We start from the raw sequence: 13,869 nt of genomic DNA on the forward strand, positions 1-13,869 counted from the left end.
TATGATGAAACACATCAAATCACATAAATTTGTAAATTATTTTTCTATAATTCCTTCCGTCTTTGTAGCACTTCTCGCCCTTGTTATTTTTTATTGCATTTATCTCATGCAAGCAAATTTTCAACGTTATTTCTCAGTAGTCTAAAGACTAATGTTCCCAAACATGTACGGTTCTAAAAAACAGCATTAGCACTTTTCCACCTACGATTTCCATCAAAATAAATATGGCAACAATTAGCAAATTTTAATTTGACAAGATGCCCTGGAAAACATGGCGTAAACGTGTTTGCTGTGTATTGAGGCTTTTAAGCTTCTTTTCAAATTTTCACGGCAAAAGCAAATGTTATATCCTTACATACCTACGGCAATGCCATGTGTTCCTCGCCCAACGAATGAGAGCTACATGATGAATGTCGTATCGAAGCAATGCTTAAATGACACTAGAGACCAGAAGTTACTGGCTCGAACTCAGACGTACCTCCTCATATGATCATGAGACAACTTGAGTTGGAAACCATCACTATCATTCTTTTTTGTTTCTAATATCTATGAACCTACTCTCTTCCACAATTAATCATTTCATATTCCACCACTACATATGCAACACTTACCAAGATACAGCAGCCAGCTGGGAAGGTGACACTCACAATTATATACATGGTATGAGCTAGATTGATGGTCTATCAACAAGCATATGCGCTAGAAAAGGGAAAAGAAAAAAGAAAAACGAAAAAGCATCTGCAATATAACCAATATCAGAGCACTTTTCCAACAACTGGCTGCAATTCACTTCCATGGCAATGTTTACATGTTCGCTTTCCTTTCCCACCTCTCTTTTGTGTCAAGCCTGCCAATAAAATAATTCAGAAGACTTGAGAGAAAAAAGAAGCCCGCAAGAACCTACAATGCAACATCAAGTATCACACAGGAAAACATTGCTATGAATCTTTCCCGTTCCAAAGATTGTTATCCGTAAGCATAAACACCCACAAACACACAATGCAACTAAGGGTGCATCATACCCCCAATGTAACTTTTGGCGCTGCTTTGATCCAATAGGAGTAGCTAAATTGTTCTGCTGAAAGGAGGAATTGTTTTTGTTATTGTGTCTTTCAGAGTCGGAAACACCGGACTCTTCAATTGCTATAGTTGAATCTTCATCAGCACAATCCTGGACAATGTCTTTGCTGTGAGATTTTCCATTCCTGCCACCACTTCCTACAAAGATTTTGAACAATTTACAGAGATCTCACAAATGAGTAATATGATGATAATAAATTAAACAGAAAAGTAACCTCTTGATGTCTTCTTAGTCTTTGTTTTTGATTTTATCTGTAAACGCCTCCTGTGCAATTCCTGTCGTTTTTAATAATACAGGGTTCATAAATAATTACTTGGTTGGAAAGTGAAAACAATAGGATATAAGGGAAGATTATGTACTTAACAAACAAAACCATAAAACTCATAAGAAAGAAAAAATCCCAGCAGACAGGGTGTCCTGCAATATACATTTCCACATTCCTTCTCACTCTAACCTTATATTTGCTGGACCTTTTCTTCTTTTTCTATAAGAAGCAAAATTTATAAAGAATAAATGGTTCTCTTTTCTATAAGAGCTAACTTTAGTAACACATTTATACAAGGGGTATAAAGCCCTGCAAATAGCCACTCCAATCAATCAAATGTGTGATTGTCCCTTTCCAACCACATTGGGAAGCACCTTAGGGAAAATCCCCTGTGCAGGCAGTGATAGATGAAGCACAAGTGAGAATGTTGGCTTGAGTGGTGCAATACTTGCAACACCATACATAATGGGAGGGTGGTGCATGAGAGTTTAGTGAATGGGAGATCCCACACTGCTTTCATAGGGAGATGTTTTTGGCCTTTATAATGAACCCAGAAACTTTGAATTGTAATTTTGACTGGTTCTTTTGGTGTATAAGCCCAAATGTTTACTTGGTCTTTCCTTCAGTTGTTACAATAGTCCATACCATAGGCACAGGTGGTATGGTTTTCCAAATATGGTGAATTTGATTCAAAACAAAGCAAAAAGAAGACCCAAAGTTTCCATGAAATTTGACAAGCCTGCCAATAAAATAATTCAGAAGACTTGAGAGAAAAAAAAAAGAAGCCCACAAGAACCTACAATGCAACATCAAGTATCACACAGGAAAACATTGTTATGAATCTCGGCCTTTTATGAAATCTCTCTATGGTACCTGTCCTCCCCCACTAAGACCCATGTAATAAGATTACATCAAACTTTGCACTATTGTAAGACACCAATCCATAGAATCTTCCACTTACCCCAAATTCAGATTTTGTAGGAATTTGGACACCAAAGCATCAAACCAAGGATTATCTTTATCAAAAAGAAAGAACTGACCAAGGAAGTTACCAACTCGGACTACTTATAAAGAGATATAGAGACCTTTCTATCTCAGTGGATAATACATGTTTCCAGGTAACCATTGGCATTTACTCTAATTTAAGATTTAATGCAATATACACTTTCCCATGATGATTGGTTCTTTAGATAAAACCACAAAATAAAAAAACACTCAGCAAGAAGAATACCATTTCAATGTGCTATAACTTTTTCATCTAGTTACTCTATAAAAAAATAGTAATTCCTCCTTATTGGTAATTGGCTGAATGACATGAAATTTGACAAGGCATGTCAAAGTGATCAATTAAATGGATAGAATTCCACAGATGAAGATGATGCATATATATATATATATATATATATATATATATTGTTAGTCAACAGAACTTCTGTTGCTAAAAACATGTTAAGAGAACTTCCTTTTCCAATCGGTATGGCTATTTACGTTCTTTTTGTCACTCACTAATTTCACAATCTCATCTGAATTTACTTCTGGCAACTCATCACTCAACCAAAAAATTTGACAAGGCATGTCAAAGTGATCAATTAAATGGATAGAATTCCACAGATGAAGATGATGCATATATATATATATATATATATATATATATTGTTAGTCAACAGAACTTCTGTTGCTAAAAACATGTTAAGAGAACTTCCTTTTCCAATCGGTATGGCTATTTACGTTCTTTTTGTCACTCACTAATTTCACAATCTCATCTGAATTTACTTCTGGCAACTCATCACTCAACCAAAAAAATCTATCAATTTTTATTACATGATGCTAGCTCTCAAGAACCGTATTGGCATATAATAACAGGTTTTTAGCCCTCACCTTGAAGATACTGTAGAACAATAAACCCACGAATAAAAGATTAAAGAGTTTCTCTTAACTATTGGTTGATGATATTCATCGGAAATACCGACAATCATATCCATTATGTCAAATAATCCAGTAGTTAGTGACAAACGAGCTTAGAATATAAAAAACTAATTGCCTCAATATATGAAGTAAAACAAAAATTTTTGTTGCAATATTGTGTAGCACAAACACTAAAATCTAAGTGACCCATGATTATAAATGAGCGTAGTATAGAATTTCAACAAATATTCAAGCAACTACTGAGATATACACAGGTATAAGACATTTATACCGTATTATATTACCTCCTCCCATTACCATAACCATCGAATTCGTCAACGTCGAGGACCCAGTCACCCAAGCAATACCGTTAAGAGTATCTCTCGTATAAATTCACGGAAGCAATTACATATTGATAATTCCAAAGCTCGTTCACACAATGACGCTTTAAAAATACTGAAAGTTCTCTGATCACAAAAAATCACCCAAACGACAAACTACGCGGAAGATCCCAAGAATGGGTTCCTATATCTCCACCATGAACATTAAAATTTGGCATTCCAAATTGCAAACAAATTTATCAGAAAAAAATAAATAATAGAGAGGGAGGAGAGGTCGCGGAAAGATACTTGAAACTTGGAAAGCTGAGCTTGGGTGATGCCTCCTTTCGGCTCGAAATTGGATTGCAATGACGGAGCCGATGCTATGACTGCTTCCCTTCTATCGTCCTCTTCCGGCTCTTCTTTCTTCTCCATCACCATGGCGTCGCATCTTGAATTTTTCATTCTTTCTGTACAAAAATTTGTCCTTTTTCCTAAACAGGGAATCGGAGCGAATTCTAGTTCAAATAGTGGTGCGATTTATAATTTATGCGCTTTTTACGCGACTTGTTCTTTGAGCGTGCGCTTTATATTATCACGTATATGATTTCTCTTTTGAGAATTTTAATCATCATTCTCGCTTATTAGTTTTTTTTTTTTTCACAATAAATATATAGTATATATGATAAATAGAATAATTTAATTAATTTAATAGAAATAAAATAAAATAAAATAAAGTTGTATTAGAGTACTCTCATTGGATTAGTTAAAATTAAAGTACATTTTTCATGAATGTAAGATAAATTTAACATTTAGCTATTACATTCACATAAATTTCTATATTGGAATAATCATTTTTTCATTATATGACAATAAAATAATATAAGATGAATTTAACTTTGACTATTCACATCAAATCTCTACATTAGATTATCTATTTATTCATTATATAGTAATGAGTAATTAATAATTTTAAAAAAATTTTAATTTTTTTAATTATGAATTTATTTTATTTTATCATATTTTACTATTCATAATATTATATATTAATTAATAATTGTATTCTAATTATATTTTTTCAATTGTCATTTAAAATAGAGAGAAAAATAATTAATATTAAAAGGAGAGAGAAATAAATAATATAAAAGTGATTTGATGAATGAATAATGTGTTCCAAATTTAGAAATTAGTTTAGACTTTACTGTAGCTATATTCTCATTGAATTAGCTATATTTGAAATATAGCTAATTCAATGTTAGTAATTTTATGATCTAATAGTTAAATTTTCATTGAATTTAACTTTTAGCTAATCATAGAGAATGCTCTTATATAAGATGTACAGTGTGAGATTAGCGAGTAGCATCATTACATTGCGTACGCCTTCAACTCCTCACCCGTACATTAAAAATCATTTCCCAATTTCTTCATCATTGTTACGTATAAAAAAAAATGTTTTGTATGAATAATTATTAAATAATTATAAAATACGAATTCTTGTTACTCTTATCTTAATATAAGATGGCATGTCATTAAAAACTAACATTTATATAAATAATTTAATCCTATTATATTTGCCATTTTTTTTTTTCATACAAATCATACCTATCTTCCACACTCGGTGGTCTTTTAATATTCGAGTTTTGCCATTTTTTTAAATTTTCTGAAAGTGAGTTTTGGCTTTTTGCCATATTAATTTACTTGAAACTCAAGTTTTCGTTTTTTTTTTTTTAATAAATAATAAGAAATTTTTATTAACAAATAAATAGGCATAGTTTAAGTACATAATATATTAGAGAAAATACTTAAATACAAGGTAGTGACTAAAGTAAACGCAAATCATGAAGTTTATCACCATTCAATACTTTCATCAAACATTCTTTTATCTTCGAATCACTGTCTAACAAAGATTATTTCCATTAAATAAAAGAGCTTTAGCCCAAAGAAGTCTTCGTCATTTATTTTAGTGAATATTAATTAAAACAGAGCACAATAAACATGTTCAAAACAGAAAACACTTGTGTCGAAATATATAAATATTACTCTTACCACTTGATTGCATGGACGCACACTAACCACGATGGTCATCCATACAGGCTATGAAAGCTCCAAAACTGAACACTTTCAGTTTCAGTTTCAATTTCTTGTTTGTGTCGCACATGTAAAATACCCTTTCATTTTCTGACCTCCTTCTTGAGTTGTCATATAATTCTGATAGGAATCTTTTCTTTGGTTCCAGCTCTGACCGTCTCTTCTCCTCTCTCTCTCTCTCTCTCTCTCTCTCTCTCTCTCTCTCTCTGCTCTAATCGCCGGCCACGTTCTCTTGCGAGCCGTTGCCATGGAAGACCATGGTAGTACATATCTCCAACTGTTCGTGGACGAGACCTCCTTATTCAACCGCATTGTGCTGGGAAGTCTCTTGCCGACCAAGATTTGGGACCCACTTCCCCACTTCTTCCAGACATGGCTTCGCAACTACATAGGTGGCGTCCTAGTCTACTTCATCTCTGGCTTTCTCTGGTGCTTCTACATATATTACTGGAAGCGCAACGTATATTTTCCTAATGGTATATACTTTTTTGCTCGTCTTGTTTGAGTTTTGGTTGTTTGGTTTGGACTGAGAGGGGTTATACTTGGTTGTTAATTATTTATTCGATTTTATCTTATTTATCCAATCAGTCATGGCATCCATTTTTCAGATAATTGATGGGTAGAATCAAAATTGATTGCCTCTATGGGTCCATAGATATATTTTTCTTGGTACCAAGTAGGTCTTGTTTGGCTGTACTTCCTCATCTTTTCAATTCTCTTATTTGATTCCTTCACTTGAAATGAATTCCGTTTTCTTGCTAATTGTAGTAAAACCAAAATGGAAAGAAATAGATGTTTTTACTTACCTTTTGACTTTCTTGTCAAATCTGGATATGTTATTGAAAAGTTTCTCTGACGATACCTCCACTAAGTTAAGTTTAATATGTCTACTTGGCATAAATAGGGCGAGCTTCTCGTTACCTAGAAAGCAAGAAAATTAAAATATGCGGTTTTTTTTTTTTTTAAAGTTATCAAATCACATGGTAGTGAATGGTGGATGTCTATTCCAAGATTTTCTGCGCCCTCTTTTGGTGTCGATACTTTCTAATCGCGTGACTTTAATTGAGCTCATAATCCCTGTCTCCTTTATCCCATTTTTATGGGGAAGGAAAAGGCGAATACTTACCTGAAAAATGATGTTAACAGAGCAATATGTTTTCTTAATTTATTAGGACTTTGATCAAAATGTATAGTTTCAACAATTGAAACTTGTAGTTGATTGATTATATAGTATATACTGATGTGCTTGGACGATGATGTATGTCTTCCTTGTGACCCCCTTGATTTCGAAGTACATACATAGATGTTTTAAGTTTCAATTATTCTTAGGCTCTTTTGGATAGTGAGATGAGATGAGATGGTTTTAGATGAGCTGAATAAAATATTATTAGAATATTATTTTTTAATATTATTATTGTTATGAGATTTGAAAAAGTTGAATTGTTTATTATATTTTGTGTGGGAATTTGAGAAAATTGTAATGATGGGATGAGAGGAAATGAGGTGAGATGGTTTCTGAATCCAAACGAGCCTTAGGATCTTGTGACAGTTTTCATAACCACCGGGAAACAAGCCAGGAGAGAGCCATTGTTAAGGCAAAACTTCATTCTAGATGCATCGTGTTACTCATATTGTTACTTACCTCTGAGAACATTTCTGGGCTACTTATTCTCTAATATTTAAGCTCTTGGTAATGGGTATATTATGTATCAAATACCATTTTGCTTGCTTTTTCATGGGACCTTTATCAGGGAGCAATTATACCTGTATGTTTGCAAGGGTAGAATATGCAATTATTATTTTAGCTCTTTCAGATTTTCAGCTTTCTTGTCTGCTAGATTTTCAATGTCACTAATTCTGCTTTCAAGTTAGATGGCTCAAGAATGAATAGAACAATTGTAAGTGCAAGGTATAACTCCAGGAGCTCTCTTCCAAATTTGAGGAACTCTAGATAGTTGTTGGTACATTGAGTTATAATTAGGGAAAAATACAAGACTTGAATCTGTAAATATGAGTTTGTAACAACCCAACTGATTGGCAGGTTAATTTGTGAAACTTCAGCTTTCCATTGTCCTGTATTTTATTTTGATCTACGAATAAGAAAATGGATTCAATCTGGGCTCATGTTAACATCTTTGTTGGATATGTTGAATAGATGCCATTCCATCCAACAAAGCCATGCTCTTGCAAATATATGTTTCTATGAAGGCTATGCCATGGTACACTGCTCTTCCAACTATTTCTGAGTACATGGTTGAAAATGGCTGGACAAAGTGCTTTCCAAGAATAAGCGATGTAGGTTGGCTTGCCTACATTTTGTATTTAGTGATTTATCTTATAATTGTGGAATTTGGTATTTATTGGATGCATAGAGAGCTGCATGACATAAAACCTCTTTATAAGCATCTTCATGCTACCCATCACATCTACAACAAACAAAATACGCTTTCGCCATTTGCTGGTAAGTTCTCAATCTGCTGAACTTAGTTTCCTCGGTTTTATCTCAAATGCTTGCATATGTCATCTTTTGGATTTTTGGTTTTATATAAGTTGACTTAGATGTTATAGTTTGATGTTGAAGGAGTATTATCTATGAAATGTCCAGCACTAGGAATGATATAAAGATTAGAACATGGTGCCACCGGAATCTGTTGACTGAATATAACAACCACTGGGAGTATAACTTGGCTGTAATTCCTCCTTTGCATAAAGTGATGGCATGTGACTCTTTCAACCAACGTGTTTGGAAACAATGGATTTACTAACTTCTATGTTCTGATACCACACCATGACTTTGCCTTGGCCATATCTCCTGGACTTTGACTTTCTCGATATCCTGTTATTTTCACTTTGGAAAAATTAGAAGGGGCTTGGTGTTACCTAAATGGGAGCAAGCAGAATAAACGGCTTCCTCCCAAATCCCAAAATTTTGTTGGTGCTAATGTAATTATCTGTGCTCTCCTTTTATGTTCCATGTCATCTTGGGTAGACCAAATTGATTATTTTACTCAAGAACCCTTAGGGGTTTGCTCTAGTGGTAGAGGCTTTGGTTTTGGTGGTATGCTCCCTCTAGGTCTAGGTTCAAATCCTCTTGGGTGCAAACAATTTCTAGGGCCATCGAACTGGGAGATTTTTCCCTTGAATTATTCAAGGTGCACTTGCAGGAAACTCCTTGTCTAGGGCCTGTGCATCCTTGGAATTAGTTGGGACGCTGTTCCCAGACAACCGGTGCCAACAAAAAAAAAATATATATATTTTACTCAAGACAAGAGCAGCATTTAGTTTGATGCTGAGTACAATGAGTGGTAGAGTTCCAGTGTGTGTAATGTGTATGGCTCTAAACAAGCTAACTTAACTTGAGTCAAGCTGAGAATAAAGCTGTGTCATGTAGACAGTTACAAGTCATGTTCTGTTTCATGCTGAGCTCAAAGCTTGAGTTGAGCTTGGCTATCTGCAGTTTCATTTGTCTTTTCCATGGAACCCCATGTCGGGCTAGATTTCCATCGTTGATTTTAGTCATAGAAGAAATAGATACTCCAAAATTAAAACCAATTTGGTAAACCCTGCTTGAAACATTAAATTAGTGAGGTAGAATTTAATAGTGTAGTATTATTTAATTTAAATTGTATTCTGGCCTTGATGGGAATTCATTTCTTTTAGGCTTCTGTAAATTCTGATATACGATCATTTTGTTGAAGAACCAATTCCTCGCTAGTTTTCTCTCAGGGATTTGTGAAACTTTACTTTTTTACACCAGTCACATCGTCATTTAGAGATGCAAACGGGGTTAAAGCAACTGCAGTGGTGTTTGCATTTTGAGCGTGGCTGTAATTTCTAATTTGGAATCACCGTTTATTGGTTCACTCCTTAAATAAATAGCCTCGCATAAATTTTCTGGACAATATATAAATTTTCATGTCTACTAGACATCTACCTTCTTATCAGGATTTCACAGCTTGGAAGTCTTATTATGATCAAATGACCTAATTAAAACTATGATATATCTGCTATGTCAGGTTTGGCTTTTCACCCGCTCGATGGGATATTGCAGGCGGTACCACATGTCACAGCACTATTTCTTGTGCCAACCCATTTTATGACACACGTATTGCTCCTCTTCATTGAGGGTATATGGACAGCAAACATTCACGATTGCATCCATGGCAACTTATGGCCTGTTATGGGTGCTGGCTACCACACCATTCATCATACGACATACCGTCATAACTATGGCCATTATACCATATGGATGGATTGGATCTTTGGCACTCTTCGTGACCCCCTGGATGATGAATCGAAGGATATATGATGCTCTTGCCTTCACACCTGTCCATCTGTTTTTGAAACTTTTAAGATGTTAGTTGGATTGTTTTCTTCTATGCCGTCTTTGCATGAAAATCATGTTCATTATCACTTTCTTTGTTGTCCATGACTTCAGAATGTCAAAAGTTAAATATAAGGGAGATTTATGGTTATCAATGGAAGTTTTTTCTCCCTATCAGTTAGTCCTGTCTCGCAAACCCATGTACTCAATTTTGCTCCCACCCTGGAGTGAAAAAGTTGCAGGCATTGCAAAATTTGAAAAATCAAGTCTCCAGAATCATTTTGGTGTCTGGGCTCTCTTACTCGATTGCTTTGGTAGATTTTATCCCTTCGCTAAAGAATGGTCCGGCTGTCTCAATTATTCTAGTTAATGCAATGAAAGACCTCTTGCCAATACCCTCCGTGAGCCAACGTCTTAACAGATCTTTGAATGAGTTTAGGTAAGTACATTGCTTTGGGGTTATAGATGCATAATCCTTTATGATTTCCTCAACATTAAAATTATCATTCTTTGCATCTAACCATTGAATTGCTCAACAAGCATCCTTATTTAATATCTGTGAATTTAAATTTACAACTTGTGAAATTAAATTTACAACTTGTCTGTTAATATTTTGCATAAACACACACATCACATACATAAGGAGGTCATATCTCTTCAAATAAGCTAGCCCCTTACTAACAAAATTCTAACTTCACAACCATTTGAAATGGTTGGTTTTTTATGAGTGAAGTTGAGGAAGCATTTTAAGGCGACCTTGTAGGGGAATCCAGGAAAGGTTTTGGTGGAAATTGTAGAGATAAAATGATACCTTCTAACATCTCTATCACCTTAGCCATCGATGGTCGATCTGAAGGATTAGTTTGGATGCACCATAAACTTACTATTATCAACTTTTTTATCGTGTCTTCTTCCACTTCTGTTATATCCCCAAAAGTATTAACAAAACTTTCTTCTTGTTGCAGCTTGTTATATATCCAGTGGGGAAAGTATATTTGGCTGGTATGAGATGCTCCAGTTTGAAAATTTTTTCTTCCTCCAACCATCTCAAGAACCAACATTCCATAGCTATAAACGTCTGATTTGTGAGAGACTCCACCAAAGTTCCGACTGAAAACTTCGGGTGCAATAAATCCTGCAGTTCCTCTCATGCCTGTAATTGACACAATACTCTCTTTTGTTTTGCATAGTTTAGCAAGGCCAAAATCAGAGATTTTGGGACACAAATCTTCATCCAAAAGTATATTATGAGGTTTTATGTCAAAATGTAGAATCCTTGTCCGGCAACCTCGGTGCAAGTACTCTAGTCCTCGAGCAACGCCAACTGCAATTTGGAACATCGTTCGGCTGTCCAAATGACAATTTGTGACTGAAGTTCCCTCGTCATATATGAACTTATCAAGAGATCCATTAGAAACAAATTCATATATTAGAGCTCTTTTATTCCTCTCATAGCAGAACCCCAAAAGATTGACTATATTAACATGCGAAGTTCTGCTAATGCTGGCCACTTCGTTAATAAATTCCTCTCCATTACCTTTGGCCTCGCTGAGGACCTTCACAGCAACGATACGTCCATTACTATCAGGAAGCTTTCCTTTGTATACAACTCCAAATCCACCTTGTCCTACTTTATCTCTAAAGGAATTGGTCAGTTTCCTCACTTCTGAATAGGTGTAACGCTTCGGGGCTATTGATCCATAATTCTTTATCATTTCCTCGGCACTATTCCGATCATTCATTGCATCCTTTTTCCCCCAGAGAATTGCATGGTATCCTCTTTTAACGCTGCAGATTATTACCAAAGAGAGAATTAAAATCGCAGCCATGCCTGCACACAAAGAAATAATAGTATTATAATGGCTTTTCATTTAACTCTAAAGAAAAAAAGGGACAAAATTAGAATATATGTATATATATTTTTTTAACGTGATATGGAATGCCATACCAATGCCAAGTATAAGCTGCCACATGGCCCGCTTGTGCTTTGAAGGATAATAATACCCTGCAACAAGAAGAGAAGTAAATTTTATTAGAAAAGCTAGATACTTGTTTAAGCGCTACATGAATATAAAAAGATAAAAATGTACTACATAATTTAATTTTTAATAACTCTTTTTTCAACACACCTCTCGGTTCGTCATCTGAAAAGGTGGGCTCTGGTGTTGGCGCGTAGTATTGTATATTGGGAATGGGTGGCAAGTCTGGGACTGAGAGAAGGAGAAATTAGAAAAAGAAACTAAATCAGTCGTAAATAAACATCCATGCCATTTAATACAAGCTTTTGATCTGTGATTTTCGTCTACAGAATATAGCCCTTCAATTCTGATTGTAACCAGTAACCATAAAATCGAAAAAGGGGGTAGAGGACTCTTTCAACCTGGGATTTCAAAAGCCGGATCGTGCGTTGGTGATGGTGCAGTGGATCCTACAGTCATTGATGCGTTTGCGCTATTTATTGTTACTCTCTTGGCGGGTGGTCTGTTGATCCGTGGTCTGGAGAGCGGGGTGGCGGGTGGCGGTGGCGGCGGTCTGGAGAGCGGGGTGGCGGGTGGACCCGGGGTTGCGGCTGGCGCTAGAATAATAATAAAAAATGTAACGATAGAATATTGAATAATAATAAAAAATATGTAAAAAATAATAATAAAATAATAAATAATAATGAGATATTACCTTATCCCCAAATTAAGCATAAGAGCAAAGAATTCGTAAAAGAAATATTTAAGGAAAAAACTTGAAAAAGAAGTGGTAAGATATATAATATATATATATTCCTTTTTTGTGATTTGTGATGCCTGGTTATAAATTAGGTATGGGTTTTTTTTTTTTTTAAAAAAAAAGATATGGGTTGTACTTGTACAAGCATGGGACTTTCATATCACGCTAATCATCTTCCCAACTATATGATTAGTGGAGATTAAACACAAATTAAGCAGAAAATACACCTTAGGCTACAATTCATAAGATCAAGGCCAAAGAGCATGCATTCTCACAAAACTGCAAATCCCAACTTCTTCGTTATACCAGCATGCAACCATTAATAAAAAAAAAAAAAAGAAGAGAGAGAGAAATATATATCAGAGGAGAAAATATAGATCACCTGCATTTTCTGATGCCAACTTTCGTGGATAAAGAGTACGGGTACTGACGCAAAGGAAGAGAAAGGGCTTGTTGCAGTTTGCTGCATATAATTTCTGGTTTTCAGCACAGAAAGAAGTGGGTATGGAAATCAAGATGAACGATGCTAACATGAAGAAATAAGCAGATGATTGTCTGCTCGAACGCATTATTAATTGTAGGTAGCTTTATCAAGATGGGGGGGATGGAGAGTAAATTAAGAGGACTAGGAATTAATTCAACTTAAAATTTGAGAAACTACTTATTTTGAGATCATCAGTGATTGCCAATCATAATAAGGGAGAAAGATGGAGACTTTTGTCCCTCAAGACAGAGAGGATGCTGGAATATATCAGTTAAGAATCTTAGAACGTAGACATGAATCTTTTTCATCGTTTGTAATTATTTACTTGACTCGCGGACGTAGAAAAAGAAGCAATTCGAGCGAAAGCGTCACTTTATATCTATTTATTTTTAGATAGATCCAGACGCGTCTATGCTTTTCCCAAGGATTGATGAGCAAGACTTTGCCAAGTCTTTCACGCCTTTCGGTCGGTCATAGGCGTGTATATTGGGAGTTTTTGAAATGAGTTTTCAAACTTTTTATAAAGTTCCATGATTAGCAATCAATAATTAAAATAATAAATACACCTTGTTTTGAGAGAGTGCATATATAAAAGGATAGATGTCTAGATCCGAGAACGACGCACGAAACTTTCTCAACTTAAAAGAGACGGACCCAAGAAAGAAAATTATATGAAACTGCATG

At 35.0% G+C, this 13,869-nt stretch overlaps 3 protein-coding genes across 3 annotated transcripts; 1 reads left to right on the forward strand and 2 right to left on the reverse strand.

The window, feature by feature from the left end:
* Positions 1 to 279: 279 nt before the first annotated feature.
* LOC108987934 lies at positions 280 to 4,133 on the reverse strand. Its single transcript, XM_018961011.2, has 4 exons — positions 3,881 to 4,133; positions 1,296 to 1,356; positions 1,023 to 1,218; positions 280 to 847 (listed from the first exon to the last, which is right to left on the reverse strand). Exons 1-4 carry the CDS (start codon positions 4,034 to 4,036, stop codon positions 805 to 807), a joined length of 456 nt encoding a protein of 151 aa, XP_018816556.1. The 5' UTR covers positions 4,037 to 4,133; the 3' UTR covers positions 280 to 804.
* Positions 4,134 to 5,736: 1,603 nt separating this feature from the next.
* On the forward strand, positions 5,737 to 10,161 carry LOC108988023 (delta(7)-sterol-C5(6)-desaturase-like). The gene is made up of 3 exons (XM_035682761.1): positions 5,737 to 6,135; positions 7,815 to 8,120; positions 9,676 to 10,161. Exons 1-3 carry the CDS (start codon positions 5,907 to 5,909, stop codon positions 9,966 to 9,968), a joined length of 828 nt encoding a protein of 275 aa, XP_035538654.1. The 5' UTR covers positions 5,737 to 5,906; the 3' UTR covers positions 9,969 to 10,161.
* Positions 10,162 to 10,439: 278 nt separating this feature from the next.
* On the reverse strand, positions 10,440 to 13,504 carry LOC108988019 (PR5-like receptor kinase). Its single transcript, XM_035682757.1, has 5 exons — positions 13,084 to 13,504; positions 12,364 to 12,558; positions 12,113 to 12,193; positions 11,932 to 11,988; positions 10,440 to 11,814 (listed from the first exon to the last, which is right to left on the reverse strand). The coding sequence occupies exons 1-5, from the start codon at positions 13,268 to 13,270 to the stop codon at positions 10,730 to 10,732; spliced, it is 1,605 nt and encodes a 534-aa protein (XP_035538650.1). The 5' UTR covers positions 13,271 to 13,504; the 3' UTR covers positions 10,440 to 10,729.
* Positions 13,505 to 13,869: the final 365 nt, after the last annotated feature.

Source organism: Juglans regia, chromosome 1 (assembly GCF_001411555.2).
Source record: "Juglans regia cultivar Chandler chromosome 1, Walnut 2.0, whole genome shotgun sequence".
In the NCBI taxonomy this organism is placed as follows: domain Eukaryota; kingdom Viridiplantae; phylum Streptophyta; class Magnoliopsida; order Fagales; family Juglandaceae; genus Juglans; species Juglans regia.

Coding starts and splice junctions, on each gene's coding strand:
- LOC108987934 (XM_018961011.2), bottom strand. CDS start 4,036: ATGAAAAATTCAAGATGCGACGCCATGGTGATGGAGAAGAAAGAAGAG. Junction 1,219..1,295: donor GACTAAGAAGACATCAAGAG/GTTACTTTTCTG, acceptor AAATCTTTGTAG/GAAGTGGTGGCAGGAATGGA. Junction 848..1,022: donor CGCCAAAAGTTACATTGGGG/GTATGATGCACC, acceptor TTTTATTGGCAG/GCTTGACACAAAAGAGAGGT.
- LOC108988023 (XM_035682761.1), top strand. CDS start 5,907: ATGGAAGACCATGGTAGTACATATCTCCAACTGTTCGTGGACGAGACC. Junction 6,136..7,814: donor CAACGTATATTTTCCTAATG/GTATATACTTTT, acceptor TATGTTGAATAG/ATGCCATTCCATCCAACAAA. Junction 8,121..9,675: donor TACGCTTTCGCCATTTGCTG/GTAAGTTCTCAA, acceptor CTGCTATGTCAG/GTTTGGCTTTTCACCCGCTC.
- LOC108988019 (XM_035682757.1), bottom strand. CDS start 13,270: ATGCGTTCGAGCAGACAATCATCTGCTTATTTCTTCATGTTAGCATCG. Junction 12,194..12,363: donor TCCGGCTTTTGAAATCCCAG/GTTGAAAGAGTC, acceptor TCCTTCTCTCAG/TCCCAGACTTGCCACCCATT. Junction 11,815..11,931: donor GCAGCTTATACTTGGCATTG/GTATGGCATTCC, acceptor CTTTGTGTGCAG/GCATGGCTGCGATTTTAATT.